The sequence below is a fragment of the Cottoperca gobio genome, chromosome 18 (genome assembly GCF_900634415.1).
Source record: "Cottoperca gobio chromosome 18, fCotGob3.1, whole genome shotgun sequence".
Taxonomy (NCBI): domain Eukaryota; kingdom Metazoa; phylum Chordata; class Actinopteri; order Perciformes; family Bovichtidae; genus Cottoperca; species Cottoperca gobio.
Window position 1 is genome coordinate 13633054 of NC_041372.1, and position 13159 is coordinate 13646212.

General features: G+C 43.9%; 1 protein-coding gene across 1 annotated transcript; it reads right to left on the reverse strand.

The window, feature by feature from the left end:
* Positions 1 to 3485: 3485 nt before the first annotated feature.
* Positions 3486 to 12607, reverse strand: usp12b (ubiquitin specific peptidase 12b). Its single transcript, XM_029454929.1, has 10 exons — positions 12435 to 12607; positions 9409 to 9489; positions 9194 to 9277; positions 8525 to 8654; positions 7771 to 8033; positions 7314 to 7390; positions 6817 to 6900; positions 5622 to 5819; positions 5318 to 5396; positions 3486 to 3902 (listed from the first exon to the last, which is right to left on the reverse strand). Exons 1-10 carry the CDS (start codon positions 12480 to 12482, stop codon positions 3801 to 3803), a joined length of 1146 nt encoding a protein of 381 aa, XP_029310789.1. The 5' UTR covers positions 12483 to 12607; the 3' UTR covers positions 3486 to 3800.
* Between the last annotated feature and the right edge of the window lie 552 nt (positions 12608 to 13159).

A 13159-nucleotide genomic window follows, 5' to 3' on the forward strand; every position in this document is an offset into this window, starting at 1 on the left:
TCTACGTGTCATTGCTTATTTGTGAGCTGATAATCACCTTTAAGAGTTTCTGGGAGTGTTTTTAAATCATAGTTTTGGCAGAACAAGCATCTGAAAAGCAATAATGTGTCAGAAGAAGGAAACTCCTGCAGGCGAAGATGATGTCACTGGCATGAAACGGGAACATGAGCAACACTGGAGCTGTTTGGTGATTAGAGTTCACCTGAAGACGCCCGGTCATGTTCAACTTCAAACCTAAATGCAAATCTCAGCCTCGTCCGGACATTTCCCCGACGAACTGAATAAAAACACAGAAGACAGTCGAGATCGTTCCATCTTATAAACCAGTTGTGTGTTTTATTTCAAACAGTTTGGACACCATCAGAACCAAGCCCGTCATTCTCAAACTTCACTGCATCTACATGTATTCAGAATGAACTTCAGACAGCAGCAGCAGTCTGTGCAGCAGCAGCAGCAGTCTGTGCAGCAGCAGCAGCAGTCTGCAGCAGCTGGCAGCAGCAGTCTGTGCAGCAGCAGTCTGTGCAGCAGCAGCAGCAGTCTGTGCAGCAGCAGCAGCAGCAGCAGTCTGTGCAGCAGCAGCAGCAGTCTGTGCAGCAGTAGTCTGTGCAGCAGCAGCAGCAGTCTGTGCAGCAGCAGCAGCAGTCTGTGCAGCAGCAGTCTGTGCAGCAGCAGCAGCAGTCTGTGCAGCAGCAGCAGTAGTCTGTGCAGCAGCAGCAGCAGTCTGTGCAGCAGCAGTCTGTGCAGCAGCAGCAGTCTGTGCAGCAGCAGCAGCAGCAGTAGCAGCAGTCTGTGCAGCAGCAGCAGTCTGTGCAGCAGCAGCAGTAGTCTGTGCAGCAGCAGCAGTCTGTGCAGCAGCAACAGCAGTCTGTGCAGCAGCAGCAGCAGCAGCAGCCCCCACAAACACCCACAACTCCACACAAGGATTCAAGTCTTTGTCCTTCACATTAGGTTTGTTTGTGTCTGAGGCGGCCGCCACTTTGCACACGAGTTAGTTGCGCCGTACAACATCGTAGTGTTAACGACGCATTCAGTCACTTTCTGCCACTGGACTCAAAAGATTTACTCGTTGAGTCCGAGAAGCAGCAGAAATGTGGACAACCGAAGCCCTGAAGGGACATTTCAGAGGACAGAACGAAAAATCCACCCGCTGATGTCGGCGCTTCTGCTTTCCTCTAACCCAGCTCATATACTTTGTTATAATACAAGAGCAGCTTTCAAAAAGCCCCCGTGGACCAGAATCCATTATGGATTCCATCCCGTGTTATTTAATTGGTCAAGCTCGGTGTAAAATGTTACTTCTAGTCAAGCAGCTCTCACTCTTTGCAGATGACACCCTATTCTATGTGAGGGAAACGATTCCCTGAAGACTCTGAGCAGGTGAGTGAACCCTGAAGATTCGTTAGTGTCAGATCTTTACTCGTGTTGTAATTTACATTTTATTCTTTACATTAAAATTTAAAGTGGATTTTTCCTTCGACGCAGTGAAAACACAGGATCGTTACTTTCTGCACAAGCTTCTTGTGTGACATGTGCTATAGTGACCGGTCAGATCACACATGAGCTCATTTACTTTGGGGGCTGTTTGATTTAGGCTGCCTGGGAGGCCAGATTGGGGGGGGGGGGGAGGGGTTACTTTCTGAAACCAGGCGTTTTGATTTGTTACCAGAATAAAATAATCTTGAGACATAACATCCACTAACATTTTTTGATCTAGATCTGCTGATTAATTCAAGCAAGCAATTTATATTCCAATAATATCTGTATTTATGTACACATCAACATCTCTCGCCACATCCTCCCAAATTAAACCAAAATATTCTTCAAATATCCAGAGCTGCCTACACAAACAAGTAGACTAGTACAATTAGTCAAATATATCAAAAACAAGTGAAACATCTAAGAAAAAGAAGATAACATAAACATTCAGAATAATATTTATAGCATTTAAATAAAATAAAAAAGCGTTCTTTCAACATTAGGTTTCCAACTCTTTGCCAACCGCCTCGTGTAAAGTTCTGTTAACCAGCTCCGAACTGAACCTGTGGACTTTCATCTCACGCTTTGTGCTCATTTATACGATTAATGGAGTGTTTCCTTAAAAACCATGAACACATCATGTGAAAGTAACTCTGAGAGGAGTCCACAGTTTCCTCTGGTGCCTGATATGAATCTGTGAGCACGCGAAGCATCATGTAGGTTAGTCGAGGTTAAGAGCAGCACCTTGTCTTAGCAGGAGAGGGAGCGACTTCAGTTTATTGAGACGCTCCAGAATAGTGTTTTTACGATGCACGCTGCAGTCTTATTGTTTTACTGCACATCTCAACATTCAGACAATACTTGAGCCGCTGCCCGGCCCGCTCAGCTGCTGCAGAATAAACACCTTTAAAGGCTACAGAGCATGTTTCCATTCACTCCATCTGCTGCAGCTCCGTTACAAAGCGTGGCGGCGGCGGGGGGAGCATGTTTGTTAATCTGGGGCAGCCCGGCCGGGTGGAGACTCACGAGCTTGGTGGCATTAAAGCAAAAAAAACAAAAAACATTTTGGTTTCGTTTGTGCGTTAAAATTAAAACACAAGTGACAAAGGAAGTCTCCTTTCATGAGGATCATTAGAAGCGTTTGACCTTTGACCTCAGCTCGCCTGGAACTCACAATCATCCGAGCTGAAACTGAGTTGATGAGCTGATTAGGCAATAGGCGTAAAAGTTTGTGTGTTTGTAAAGTGAACATTTTCTTGTTTGTAGGAGAAACAAGCGGTTTGAAAACATTCCTTCGGCTGCGAGGCGGTTAAGATTTGTCTTTTTAATTAAGTAAATAAAGTAAAACATCTTCAGGTTATTATTAAAGCCGTTAGATTACTTCACAATCTACTGAAGTAATGTCGTGATGATTATTTAAACTACTCGTTATTGATTTATTACGATTAAAGACGTTCAGAGAGAGAAACGCTGCCTCACGTTGGATCCTGAACTTCCTGTTAGACGGTCTTACTGCATTAAAGACACCATGTTGTCAACCGACAGCATCAACATGTGTAAAAGGTCTGACCGCTGCCGCAGCGCAGAGAAACCCTCGAGTCCAAGTGTGCCACCTTGTGAATGGCGTCCGATATAAGTGTGTGTGTGCTGAAGCAGGCGAGGCGAGTGCATGGAGGTGTTATCAGCACTTCATGATACACCAGCAGCTGCACCCCCGCGCTGCGCTCCAGGTGTACTTCAAGCTATTGGACCGTCGGTGGTTTGTTATGACAGGTGGGACTTTTCTGTCTCCACCAGGATTGTTTTGGGGGGGTGAACGCATGGTACCTGTGTGTTAGCACGGTATATTAGACACACACATAATGATGACTGTGACGAGGAGGATTACGATCCTGCGTCTCATCCCAAACAGTTAATTGGTTACATCGTCTCAACAATCCCAGAACTGCTTCTGCCTCCAAACAAGCGGAGCGCTGTGCACACGGCGATGTCAGCCTCTTGGATTGGTGTTACTCGCTCTCCCCGGCTGATGCCCCAGTGCAAAGCCAGAGTTTCAGATTCAGTCATCTTGATTTTTTTTTTTTTAAGGTGCTTTTTTTTTTTTGCAGTGTGGGGGTCAGAGGATTTGATCGGTGGTAATCCAGGAGGCTGGCACGCGACCTGCACGTCTCAACCGGTCCGAGTGGCGATCCAGTGCAAAGCTCCGCCTGCAGGAGATAAAGCCTGGATACTTATGTGAGCGTACTGGGCGGAGCCGGTGGCAGCCGTAAGCACCTCCCCCTCTGTTGAGTGACAGTCTGTTGGGGATTTAGCGCAGGGCTGGTTCAGTCTCTGGACTGGTAGAACAGGATGTATCCTGACTCAGAGTTCTTGGAAATGTCCGATGTCAGACCGTAGAACTCCTCGATCGCCTGCGCGTCGATTTTCTACACGAAAAACAGAAAAGGGAGAAAAAGTTAGCGAGTCACTGGAGCGGCTAACAGTTCAACAGAGAGGCATCGATATGCTCATCCAACCCAGGGGGGAGAAAACAACTATTCTGGTAAGGCTTTTTTAAAGAGAGAGAGCAAGAGAGACAGAGCGAGGGGAGAGAGAGGGGAGAGAGAGGGAGGAGGGAGGGGAGAGAGAGGGAGGAGAGAGAGAGAGAGAGCGAGGGAGGAGAGAGAGAGAGAGCGAGGGAGGAGAGAGAGAGAGCGAGGGGGAGAGAGAGCGAGGGGGAGCGAGGGGGAGAGAGGGAGAGCGAGGGGGGAGCGAGGGGGAGAGAGGGAGAGCGAGGGGGAGGGAGACAGAAAAGCCTCTATTCGAGGTGCAAAGACCCAAAAAATAAAGCGATACAACGTGTAAAGCTGTAAGAAGGAAAGTAACTATAACAGAGCTTTGAGACAGTAAATCATAATGAGATGATTTGTGTTATTGCTCTGCACCAGATGTTGGACCGGGCCTCCGTCCCATCATCGTGGTTCAAACAGTAGGGTGACTTCTCCCGCTGCTGACGAGATTAAAAGCTAAATAAACCATTTTAATTGGACCAAAGTAGAACCATCGCTGAAGCGGAGCCACGCTGGATCAGAACGCTTCCAGGGGGGGCTTTGTGTAACCCGTTGACTACACACCACTTCCATTAAACAAACCGTGCTCCATGCTTTGTTCTGCCGCTCGAGACGGCCAGAAATCAAAGAGCCATTAAATAAGGAATCTACAGCGTTACGTTGTGTTTGCCGTCGTGCAATACCTTCAGTAAAGTGAGCGGGGGGGGTTGTTGCAGCGCCGCTATGAATAACTATGAAGCCCCTGTAATACAAAGCAGCACGCCTGCAGTCAGTTCACCGCTGCTGTGGCATACCGTTCGTTTTAGCGCAAGGAAAACAACAAACTGAAAGGTTACTTGGCTGCAGCTGGTACCCGGCAGCACGCCGAGGCTTTGGCCGCGTGCTGATGTGGTCGACTGCCAACGACTGAAGAGCTACATCGTCCTCATGGCCAACATACCAGTAAAGCTACACGTCTGATTTTTATATACTTTTTTTATACGTTTCAGAGATGCTGGTACATTCCCCTACTTGGACTGATGCGTTATTGTCACTATCACTATGCGGCTGTCACGGCAGCGAGGCGAGCTGGAAACTGTTCGCCATCGCACGTGTTGTTTCTGCAGCGGCTGCCATGTTTTCTCCTGTCGCCACGTCAGAGAGGAGAGCAGATGGTTTTATAGCCGAGCACGACTTCCAACATCCTCATTGGACGGGAGGGAAAGACTGTAAAGCTGCTTTTCATCAAGTTAAATCACTAAAGGTTGTTCTCAAGGCTTTGATTGGTGGAAGAGAAAGAGGAAGTCTCTCACCTCTACGATGTCGTCATCAAACAGCAGCCAGAAGCCGTGGCTCTTGACGATGGTGATGTAGTGTCCGCGGTTCGGACCACTGCAGAGCCAACGAGAGAGACGTAGTGTTAAGAAATAATATCTGAAAGGCATTAAACTCAAAGCTAAGTAAAGATACACGGCTCTGTAACGTGATGAATGAAGTGCTGCATTCATGTACTTTTAGGAAAGTCAGAAATCCAGACCCTTTACATCCTTTCTGAAGGGATTACTTCATAAATGTGATTAATATACACAAATCAGGTAGGGTTAAAGAAGAACCTACCTGCCACAGTGCACGACGACAGCCACCAGGTCGTACATGCGGTCGGGGTTGGTGGCGTCCCCGGACGTGTTAAAGAGGCGGAGCTCCAGGGGGAAGACGACGCGGTAGGACAGTTTGGTGTAGCGGTGCAGCTGGTCCATGTATTTAAAGCGCTTCAGGTGGAGGGCGAGGATCATCGGGAGCTTCTTTACCCTCATCCTAAAAAAGGGAGAGACGTTTGGGATGTGATGAACAAATCAAAACTCTCAACAACAACATTTGTCGTAAAAGGAGTTTTAAATCAAAAATTAAAAACAGAGAAAAACACCAGGAGGGAATCGCACAAAGACGAGCAGCGAAGGCAATTTGTCTCCTGAAGGACTAAAAGCTTTCCATGTTGACACCAATACTGTTCCAGACGCCCAATCAGGAGCAAGAAGTGCTTTTGGACGCTTCGCTCATGCAGCGTTCTGCTCAGTGTTAGTGCAATGTGCAGTCACGGGCCTTTCAAACTAATGGATGTTACTTGGTGCACTTAGCAGGCGCTCAAGAACAGTGGATGGTACGTATGAAACATACAGGACAGGCACTTTTAGGGAGTTGGTTTTTCTGGTTAAAGTAGTGAAAAGGTTGCATTTCAAGTACAAAGTGAAGACAAAGAGCAGCGTGCGGTGGTTAATGCTACAACTGATGCACTCGCCACGAACAGGAAGGCCCTGAATGGTTGCTATACTAACATCAGATGTGGTTTCAGGGGGATCTCTCTAATGGAACAAAGTTTTACCAGATTCGTCCGCTTAGAAAAACTTAAACTCGTGCTCAAAAAAAAAATGTAAGTGTATTTCTTTAGGTATTTCAGTAACATTGAACCTTTGAAATTAATTTAGGCTGGACAATATATCAATATAATAATTTTGTAATTGTATAATTAAATAGAGGGAGCATCAAATTGAGGCTGCAACTCAAGATTATTTTTTATTATCGACGATCGTTTAGTCTTTAAAATGCCAGAAAATGTGGAAATGTTCATCACAAAATCCTGAAGATATTCAGTTTATGGTGAAAATGCAATTTTATGGCATTTTCCAAGAATAAAATGGCTGAAACATATAATCAAATATCAAGAGAAGTTGCCATTTCATCGAAGAAAAAAAAAAAGAGATTCTAAATCGGCACGACAGGAAATAAAAAGGACTTAGTTGACAGTGTCACCCACCTTTTCTGGGCTTCCTGTTTGCTGCGACACTGTTCACAGTAGTATTTGTATTCACTACATAACGTCTCCGTGTTGCTGAAGCCTCTGTTGAGAAAAGACACATTTACCAACACGTATCACACAGTGACACATATCACACAGTGACACGTAACACACAGTGACACGTATCACAGTGACACGTAACACACAGTGACACGTATCACACAGTGACACGTATCACACAGTGACACGTAACACACAGCGACACGTAACACACAGCGACACGTAACACACAGCGACACGTATGACACAGCGACACGTATGACACAGCGACACGTAACACACAGTGACACGTATCACACAGTGACACGTAACACACAGTGACACGTAACACACAGTGACACGTATCACACAGTAACATGTATCATAACATGTATCATACAGTAACATATACCCTACTTCCATATCAAGTGGGCATAAAAGACACATTTCCCTGGATGAGAAGAGCCCCGTGTTACCTGAGACAGTGTGTGATGGAGGTGTTCTGCTCCACATCCACCGACAGATCCAGGAAGTCCTCGTCTTTACTGCTCACCTGCAACGCAAGTGAGACATTAGAGTTCACATGCACAGCCAGGTAAACATGTAACATAATGTATTCTTCAGGTCTAACAAATGTGTTGGATGCAATCCTTCTAAATAAAACATTTGCAAAGCGGTTTTTAAAGTATTTGTTTACATTCATGTTTACTAGCTTGGAGCTAATAATTTCAGTACATGTTGAGTCTGGGTTAAGGAGTATTTAGTTATGCTCCTGTCTCCCCCTTCACCAAGAAAACTCCATGTTATTTCTGCATTCTTTGGATTGACTTGTGTGCCAGTGACAGTCCTGCCTGTTTCATACTCGAAGCTTAATGTGATGAAGCACTTTGTCTAACTGTGATGAAGGACTTATTACTCAGGAGTCTCACTCACAGCTTCACAGTTGAGGCAGCGTGTCTCGTTGGTCAGAGTTCCTTGGAAGATCTCGTGGACCCAAGTCTGCTGTGTCTCCTTTCCTCCTTCCCCTTCTCCTCCCTCACTTCCTCCTCCGGTCCCTCCTCCTCCTCCATTCTGCACCAGTTTTCCATTCTGCTGTCTCTCCTGGCTCTTCTCCTCCTGGAGCAGGTCTGCGATGGTGTTGAGGAGGTAGTTGAGGAATTCGTGGGCGTCCTGCTGCATGTAGTTGTCAAACAGCTCTGAAAATAATAATATATATAGAGTTATAGAGAAGTGAAACAAAGAGAAACGGAGATGGAGAGGGAAGGAAGAAGTGTTGAGGAAAGAGAGAACAGAAAATAAATAACATCAGCGTGTGCTGGCGAGGAGAAGTAGAGCCAATTAAAACATCTTCTTCATCATCTGCTTCCCGCCGCAGGATTTGGCAGACAGAACTTTATTTCCTCAGCTGTGATATCTCCTCCCTCCCTTTTCTTCTTCACTCCACTTCATCCCTTCCTCCCTCACCAATCAGTCAACTCATCTGTGACTCAACTGATGAAAGAACATTTCAGACTTTACATTTCTAAACACCTGCTGCTCGTTAAACACCTCGAGGAAGTCGTGTTTCCTGATGGAGGCGACAGCTGCACGTTCTGGCAAAACTCTCCACTTCTCAGAAACTGATCATTTAGCAGTTTCCCCTCCCTGCTTTACTTACAGAGAAATATTAAACTGCAACCATATTCACCATTTTCTTTTCTCAGTCGTGAGATGAATTTCTTGGGCGGGATGACGCCGACTTTCTTCTTCTGCGTGGCGATACTGTTGAACAGGTCAGACAGGCAGGTGAGGAGGGACTCCTTACGACGCGGCTGCACCTGGAAGAAGAAGGAGAAGAAGAAGAAGAAGGAGAAGAAGAAGAAGAAGAAGAAGAAGAAGGAGAAGAAGAAGAAGAAGAAGAAGAAGAAGAAGGAAACACCGTCAGTGCACAGAGACAACCTGAAGACTACGGCTGTAACGACATTTCAAAACATGTTTTTTTATCTAACGAAAGATTCTGTTTCAATCCATATTTGTTGGCGTTGAGCTTTTCAAAATAAAAGACGAGGTAACTGAAGGAGAAAACTGCTAAAAGGTTTGAAAGTTTCTCTCTTTAATGTGATTAAATCTTTCTATTATTGGCACAAGAAAAACTTTTCTGACAGCTGCTTCACGTCTTAAAGATAAGAAACGTTATCAGAGTTGTTGTAAGTTTGCCAAAGATAGTAATAGTCCAAGGGTAAGATTCCTAAAGCCTTTTCTCTCATACAAATGAAATACTTCCATCAAAGCATAACATACAGTAAATTCCACATTCATGGAGCCTTATATTGGGAGTATTTAAGTGCATTGCCATGGTGTCTTCCTCACCACTCACCTTGTACGCCAACACCTTCTCCCTGAACGGTCGACAGAAGTACAGAGCCTGCAGCACCGAGTTACAGTAGCAGGTGTTGCCAAACTAGAAAAAAAGAGACAAAGACGGGATGAGAGACTACGGAGAGAGAGAAAGAAAGATACAGGACTGAAGACTCGTGTTTCAGGGAGGTGCCGTTACATTTTACACCACCCGTGTTCTTCACTGACACTTACGTTGACCAATCCAAAGTAGTGTTCATTAACGGGAAACTGTTCCGGTCCAATCTCCTTTTCCAAGGCAGAGGCATTGGCGCCCTGAAGAAGGAGAAGAAGAAGAAGAAGAAGAAGAAGAAGAAGAAGAAGAAGAAGAAGAAGAAGAAGAAGAAGAAGAAGAAGGGAAACATTTAATGGATATACTCAAAGATGCACGTGCAATGACTCAGTCAAATACACATTTCTTGTACGTGCAATGATCCGTCTGAATCCCTCTTTTGTCCTCTTGTTTCCTGCTCTGTGTGTTATTACTGTCACACATCTGTGTGCAGCAGCTGTGTTTCCTGCTTCATTTCAACGTTTGGATTTTCTCAGAGTATTTACATATATTTCAGAACTTATACAAATCATTTAAAGGCATCTTTTAGTCAAACTCACCGTCTCTAAGATGGAAAACATGTTTGCAGAAACATCACAAACCCTGGCTCGCCTCGCCACATTACCTGTGCTTTAAATGGACAGTTTAGCAGACCAATGTTACGCTTTAGGTGCAGACATTATATCCCTCCATATAAGGTCATAATGGGCTAAAATGTTCAATTATGCCAGATATATCCCAGTGTTTTGACATGTGGATGGTTGTTATTAAAAAGCTACTTCCTGATTTTGTTATACATTTCCCAAAAACTAAAAAAGTCCTCCCATGGCTCCCATGAGTATAAAAACAACAACAAGCAGCTGAGAGGACGAGTCAGGGTGGAACAACATGGAGTCCATTTATCTTATGAATAAATGTGTGTTTCTATTTATTTATTTTGCTGATGATCAACACAAAAATCCACACGTGTGATTTCAAACAAGTGAAAAGAACTCTGCCTGAAAAATTAAAGGTTTTTTTAATGTGAAAAGATAAAATAAAATTATAATTTCAAAATAAAACGTGCACAAATGATATCAACAGTGAGGTTACTAACACACACACACACACACACACACACACACTGGATTCTTTTAGTCTGAGCTTCTAGAAATCTAATCCTGTATCAAGGCAGGAGAGAGAGGAGGGGGACAATGATGATGATGATGATGATGAAGACGTTAGAATGACTACACAAGTTGTCACTCATCATCACACTGCAGTCCACGTAGAGTCAACAAGAGGAGAAACCGAGGTTATTTATCCAACAACACGACGTCCAAACATCACACTGGTGTAAACAAAACCAGCGCACACCGAGATACGTTTACTGACGTCGGCGAGGGAAAGGATCGGTGCAACACGTGCTGTAAACACGTGTGAATTAATCTGTTTGACAGCTGTGAAATTAAATATATTGAAACTTTGAAGCATCAATCCAGAGGATGTTATGGTGAGAAGTACTTTGCTGTGACTGTCTTACGTCAGCATCTCCACAACTTTATCCTCAACTGGCTGTTACTTTCTGATTTGAATTGCTGTAAACTGATATATTAATAAACAATAACTGTTTACTCCTCTCCTTGTCTAAGAACATCAACACATCCCATTGTTCCCCTGAACGCTGCTCCATTATCACATCTGAGGTGGAGCTGCCCAGCTCTGGTCCGTGCAGCTCTACCATTGACTTTCACAGCTTCAACAGTGAAATTGATTTTGTGAAAAGCAAATACCTTCCGGGCAGCAACTGGTCGACTGCCAAAGTGGCAACGCGACTGAACAAATGTGCCAGACACAGCTAATATTTAGCCTTGTTAGTATTTGTCTAGTATGTGCTGGTAATGTGCCACAATGAAGCTGGCCCTTCACACTTAAACGGGTTACATGGCCTCTGGTCTTTAAAACACTGTGCATGTACCAGCCACACTGGCTTACTGTTCTCAGCACACACACACACACACACACACACACACACACACATCATCAGGAGCAGACAACAGCAGACATCTGCCTAAACGTCTGTCGGCTCAGAAAGGTGCAGCGGCTAGAAACAGGATAAGTTACAGTCAGGAGTTAATCTTCTAGCTTTAAGCTCCTGTGACTTTACTGACGGAGCTTTCATATTAAATGCCACGAGAGCAAATGAAACAGAGTTACACTGTTTTGACCTTTTTAACCTTGACCTCTATGACAAACAGGTTGCTGTCCTTCAAACTGAGGAATCTGTGCTAAAGCTCGTTTACAAGCTGATGGGCTCTTTCAGCAAGACTGACCTCTGACCTCCCAGAATTTCAGTCCAGGGATCAATACAGTATTATATTCTAAAAGTCCCATTAAACGCAGAAGACTGGTGAAGAGTTAATTCTTTAAAAAGCATTAAATGTGCAGAACTACATACACAGCATGAGGCTTTCACGGTCGAGAGAAAAATTGTAAAATTGCACCACACTCTTAGCTTTAAATGTGACCTTATTGTATTTAACATCAGAAATACTCACACCATAAGGGATTATCCGAGGTAAAAGAGTGTGTTGCTAATTTAGAGACACAAAACCTGAACTTTAGCCATTATTTCCAGAGGGAACATTCAGGGTGTATCCCGTGACAGGAAATGCTGAATGTCTCCATCAGTTACAGAACATTAAGAGATAGCAATGTCAGCTGGCCATTGAGGTAAACATAGTCTGGCCGTACAAATGTTTATTCATTCCTCTTGTATATGAAAAAAGTAGATATTATAATAAAGGACAGACAAACTGGGATTTTCATCTGGAGCGTACAACTTTGTCCCAAACAGCCACAGACGGCTACCGCTGGGCTAGCATGCTAAGCTAGCTAGTTTTCGCCCTTTTCGCGTAAACAAACTACAAGCTGGTTAATAATAAACTGTCAAACAAGCTTAGTTTGTGCTTGATAACACTCTGTTTTTTAAAGATAAACCAGAGTATCCGCCGAGCTGGAGAGCTAACTGTTAACATGCTACAACTTTCTGGAAACCCTGTGTGTTATTATCATCATGTTGCCCTGTGATGTTAGCAAGCTAGCAGCTAGCTTTAGCTGCCCTGGCTCAACGGACAGAGGCGCAGCAGCGCGCGCACACCGACGTTAAAGCCGAACACCAGCTCCTTACCATCGTACAAATCGAGGCGATCTTTCGGACTGTCATCAGTATTTCCATCCGTAAGCCGCCATGTTGGACCGAACCCCGATGTTGAAATAATGAGAGCCGATGAGGCTGCAGAGTTCCGGGAGAGCCTTTTGCTTTCTGCCCGGTCTGTTACCGTTACAGATTAGCATGCACAACTTCCGGTCTTTTATTTCAAAGTAAGAGACGCACACCGAAACAAATAAATACTTTTTTTTAAATTATTATTATTGATATGCATTTATATAATAACACACAAATAAATGGTGTAACTGCATTGTGTAATGAATATGAAGAAGTAAGATAATATTAGCAATGGTAGAAGAAGTATTCAGAATGTTTACTAATAAATTGTGACTTTATAAATAAATATTATTCACGGTGTATGGTTTATTGGGTTTTTGAGAAGAGATACATTTACAAAAAATACACTCAAAAAAACATAGTCCACAAAGGAAGATTTCCTTGCAAGGTTACTGGTACCAAATCCTTAAAATAATATATACATCTTTACTTGTATTTTCAATGGCATGAGAATATTTTAGGGGCTGTAATAAAGTCCACTGTTATGAAATACAGTGGTAATTCTATACTGTATACAGTTGTGGAAGAAGTACTCAGACCTTTTACTTAGACTAAGTAAGAGTAGCAATACTACAGTGTAAATATACCCTGTTGTTACAATTAAAAGTCCTTACTTAAGTAAAAGT

Coding starts and splice junctions, on each gene's coding strand:
- usp12b (XM_029454929.1), bottom strand. CDS start 12,482: ATGGAAATACTGATGACAGTCCGAAAGATCGCCTCGATTTGTACGATG. Junction 8,655..9,193: donor AGAAGGTGTTGGCGTACAAG/GTGAGTGGTGAG, acceptor TTCTTCTTCCAG/GTGCAGCCGCGTCGTAAGGA. Junction 6,901..7,313: donor TCCATCACACACTGTCTCAG/GTAACACGGGGC, acceptor TTTTCTCAACAG/AGGCTTCAGCAACACGGAGA.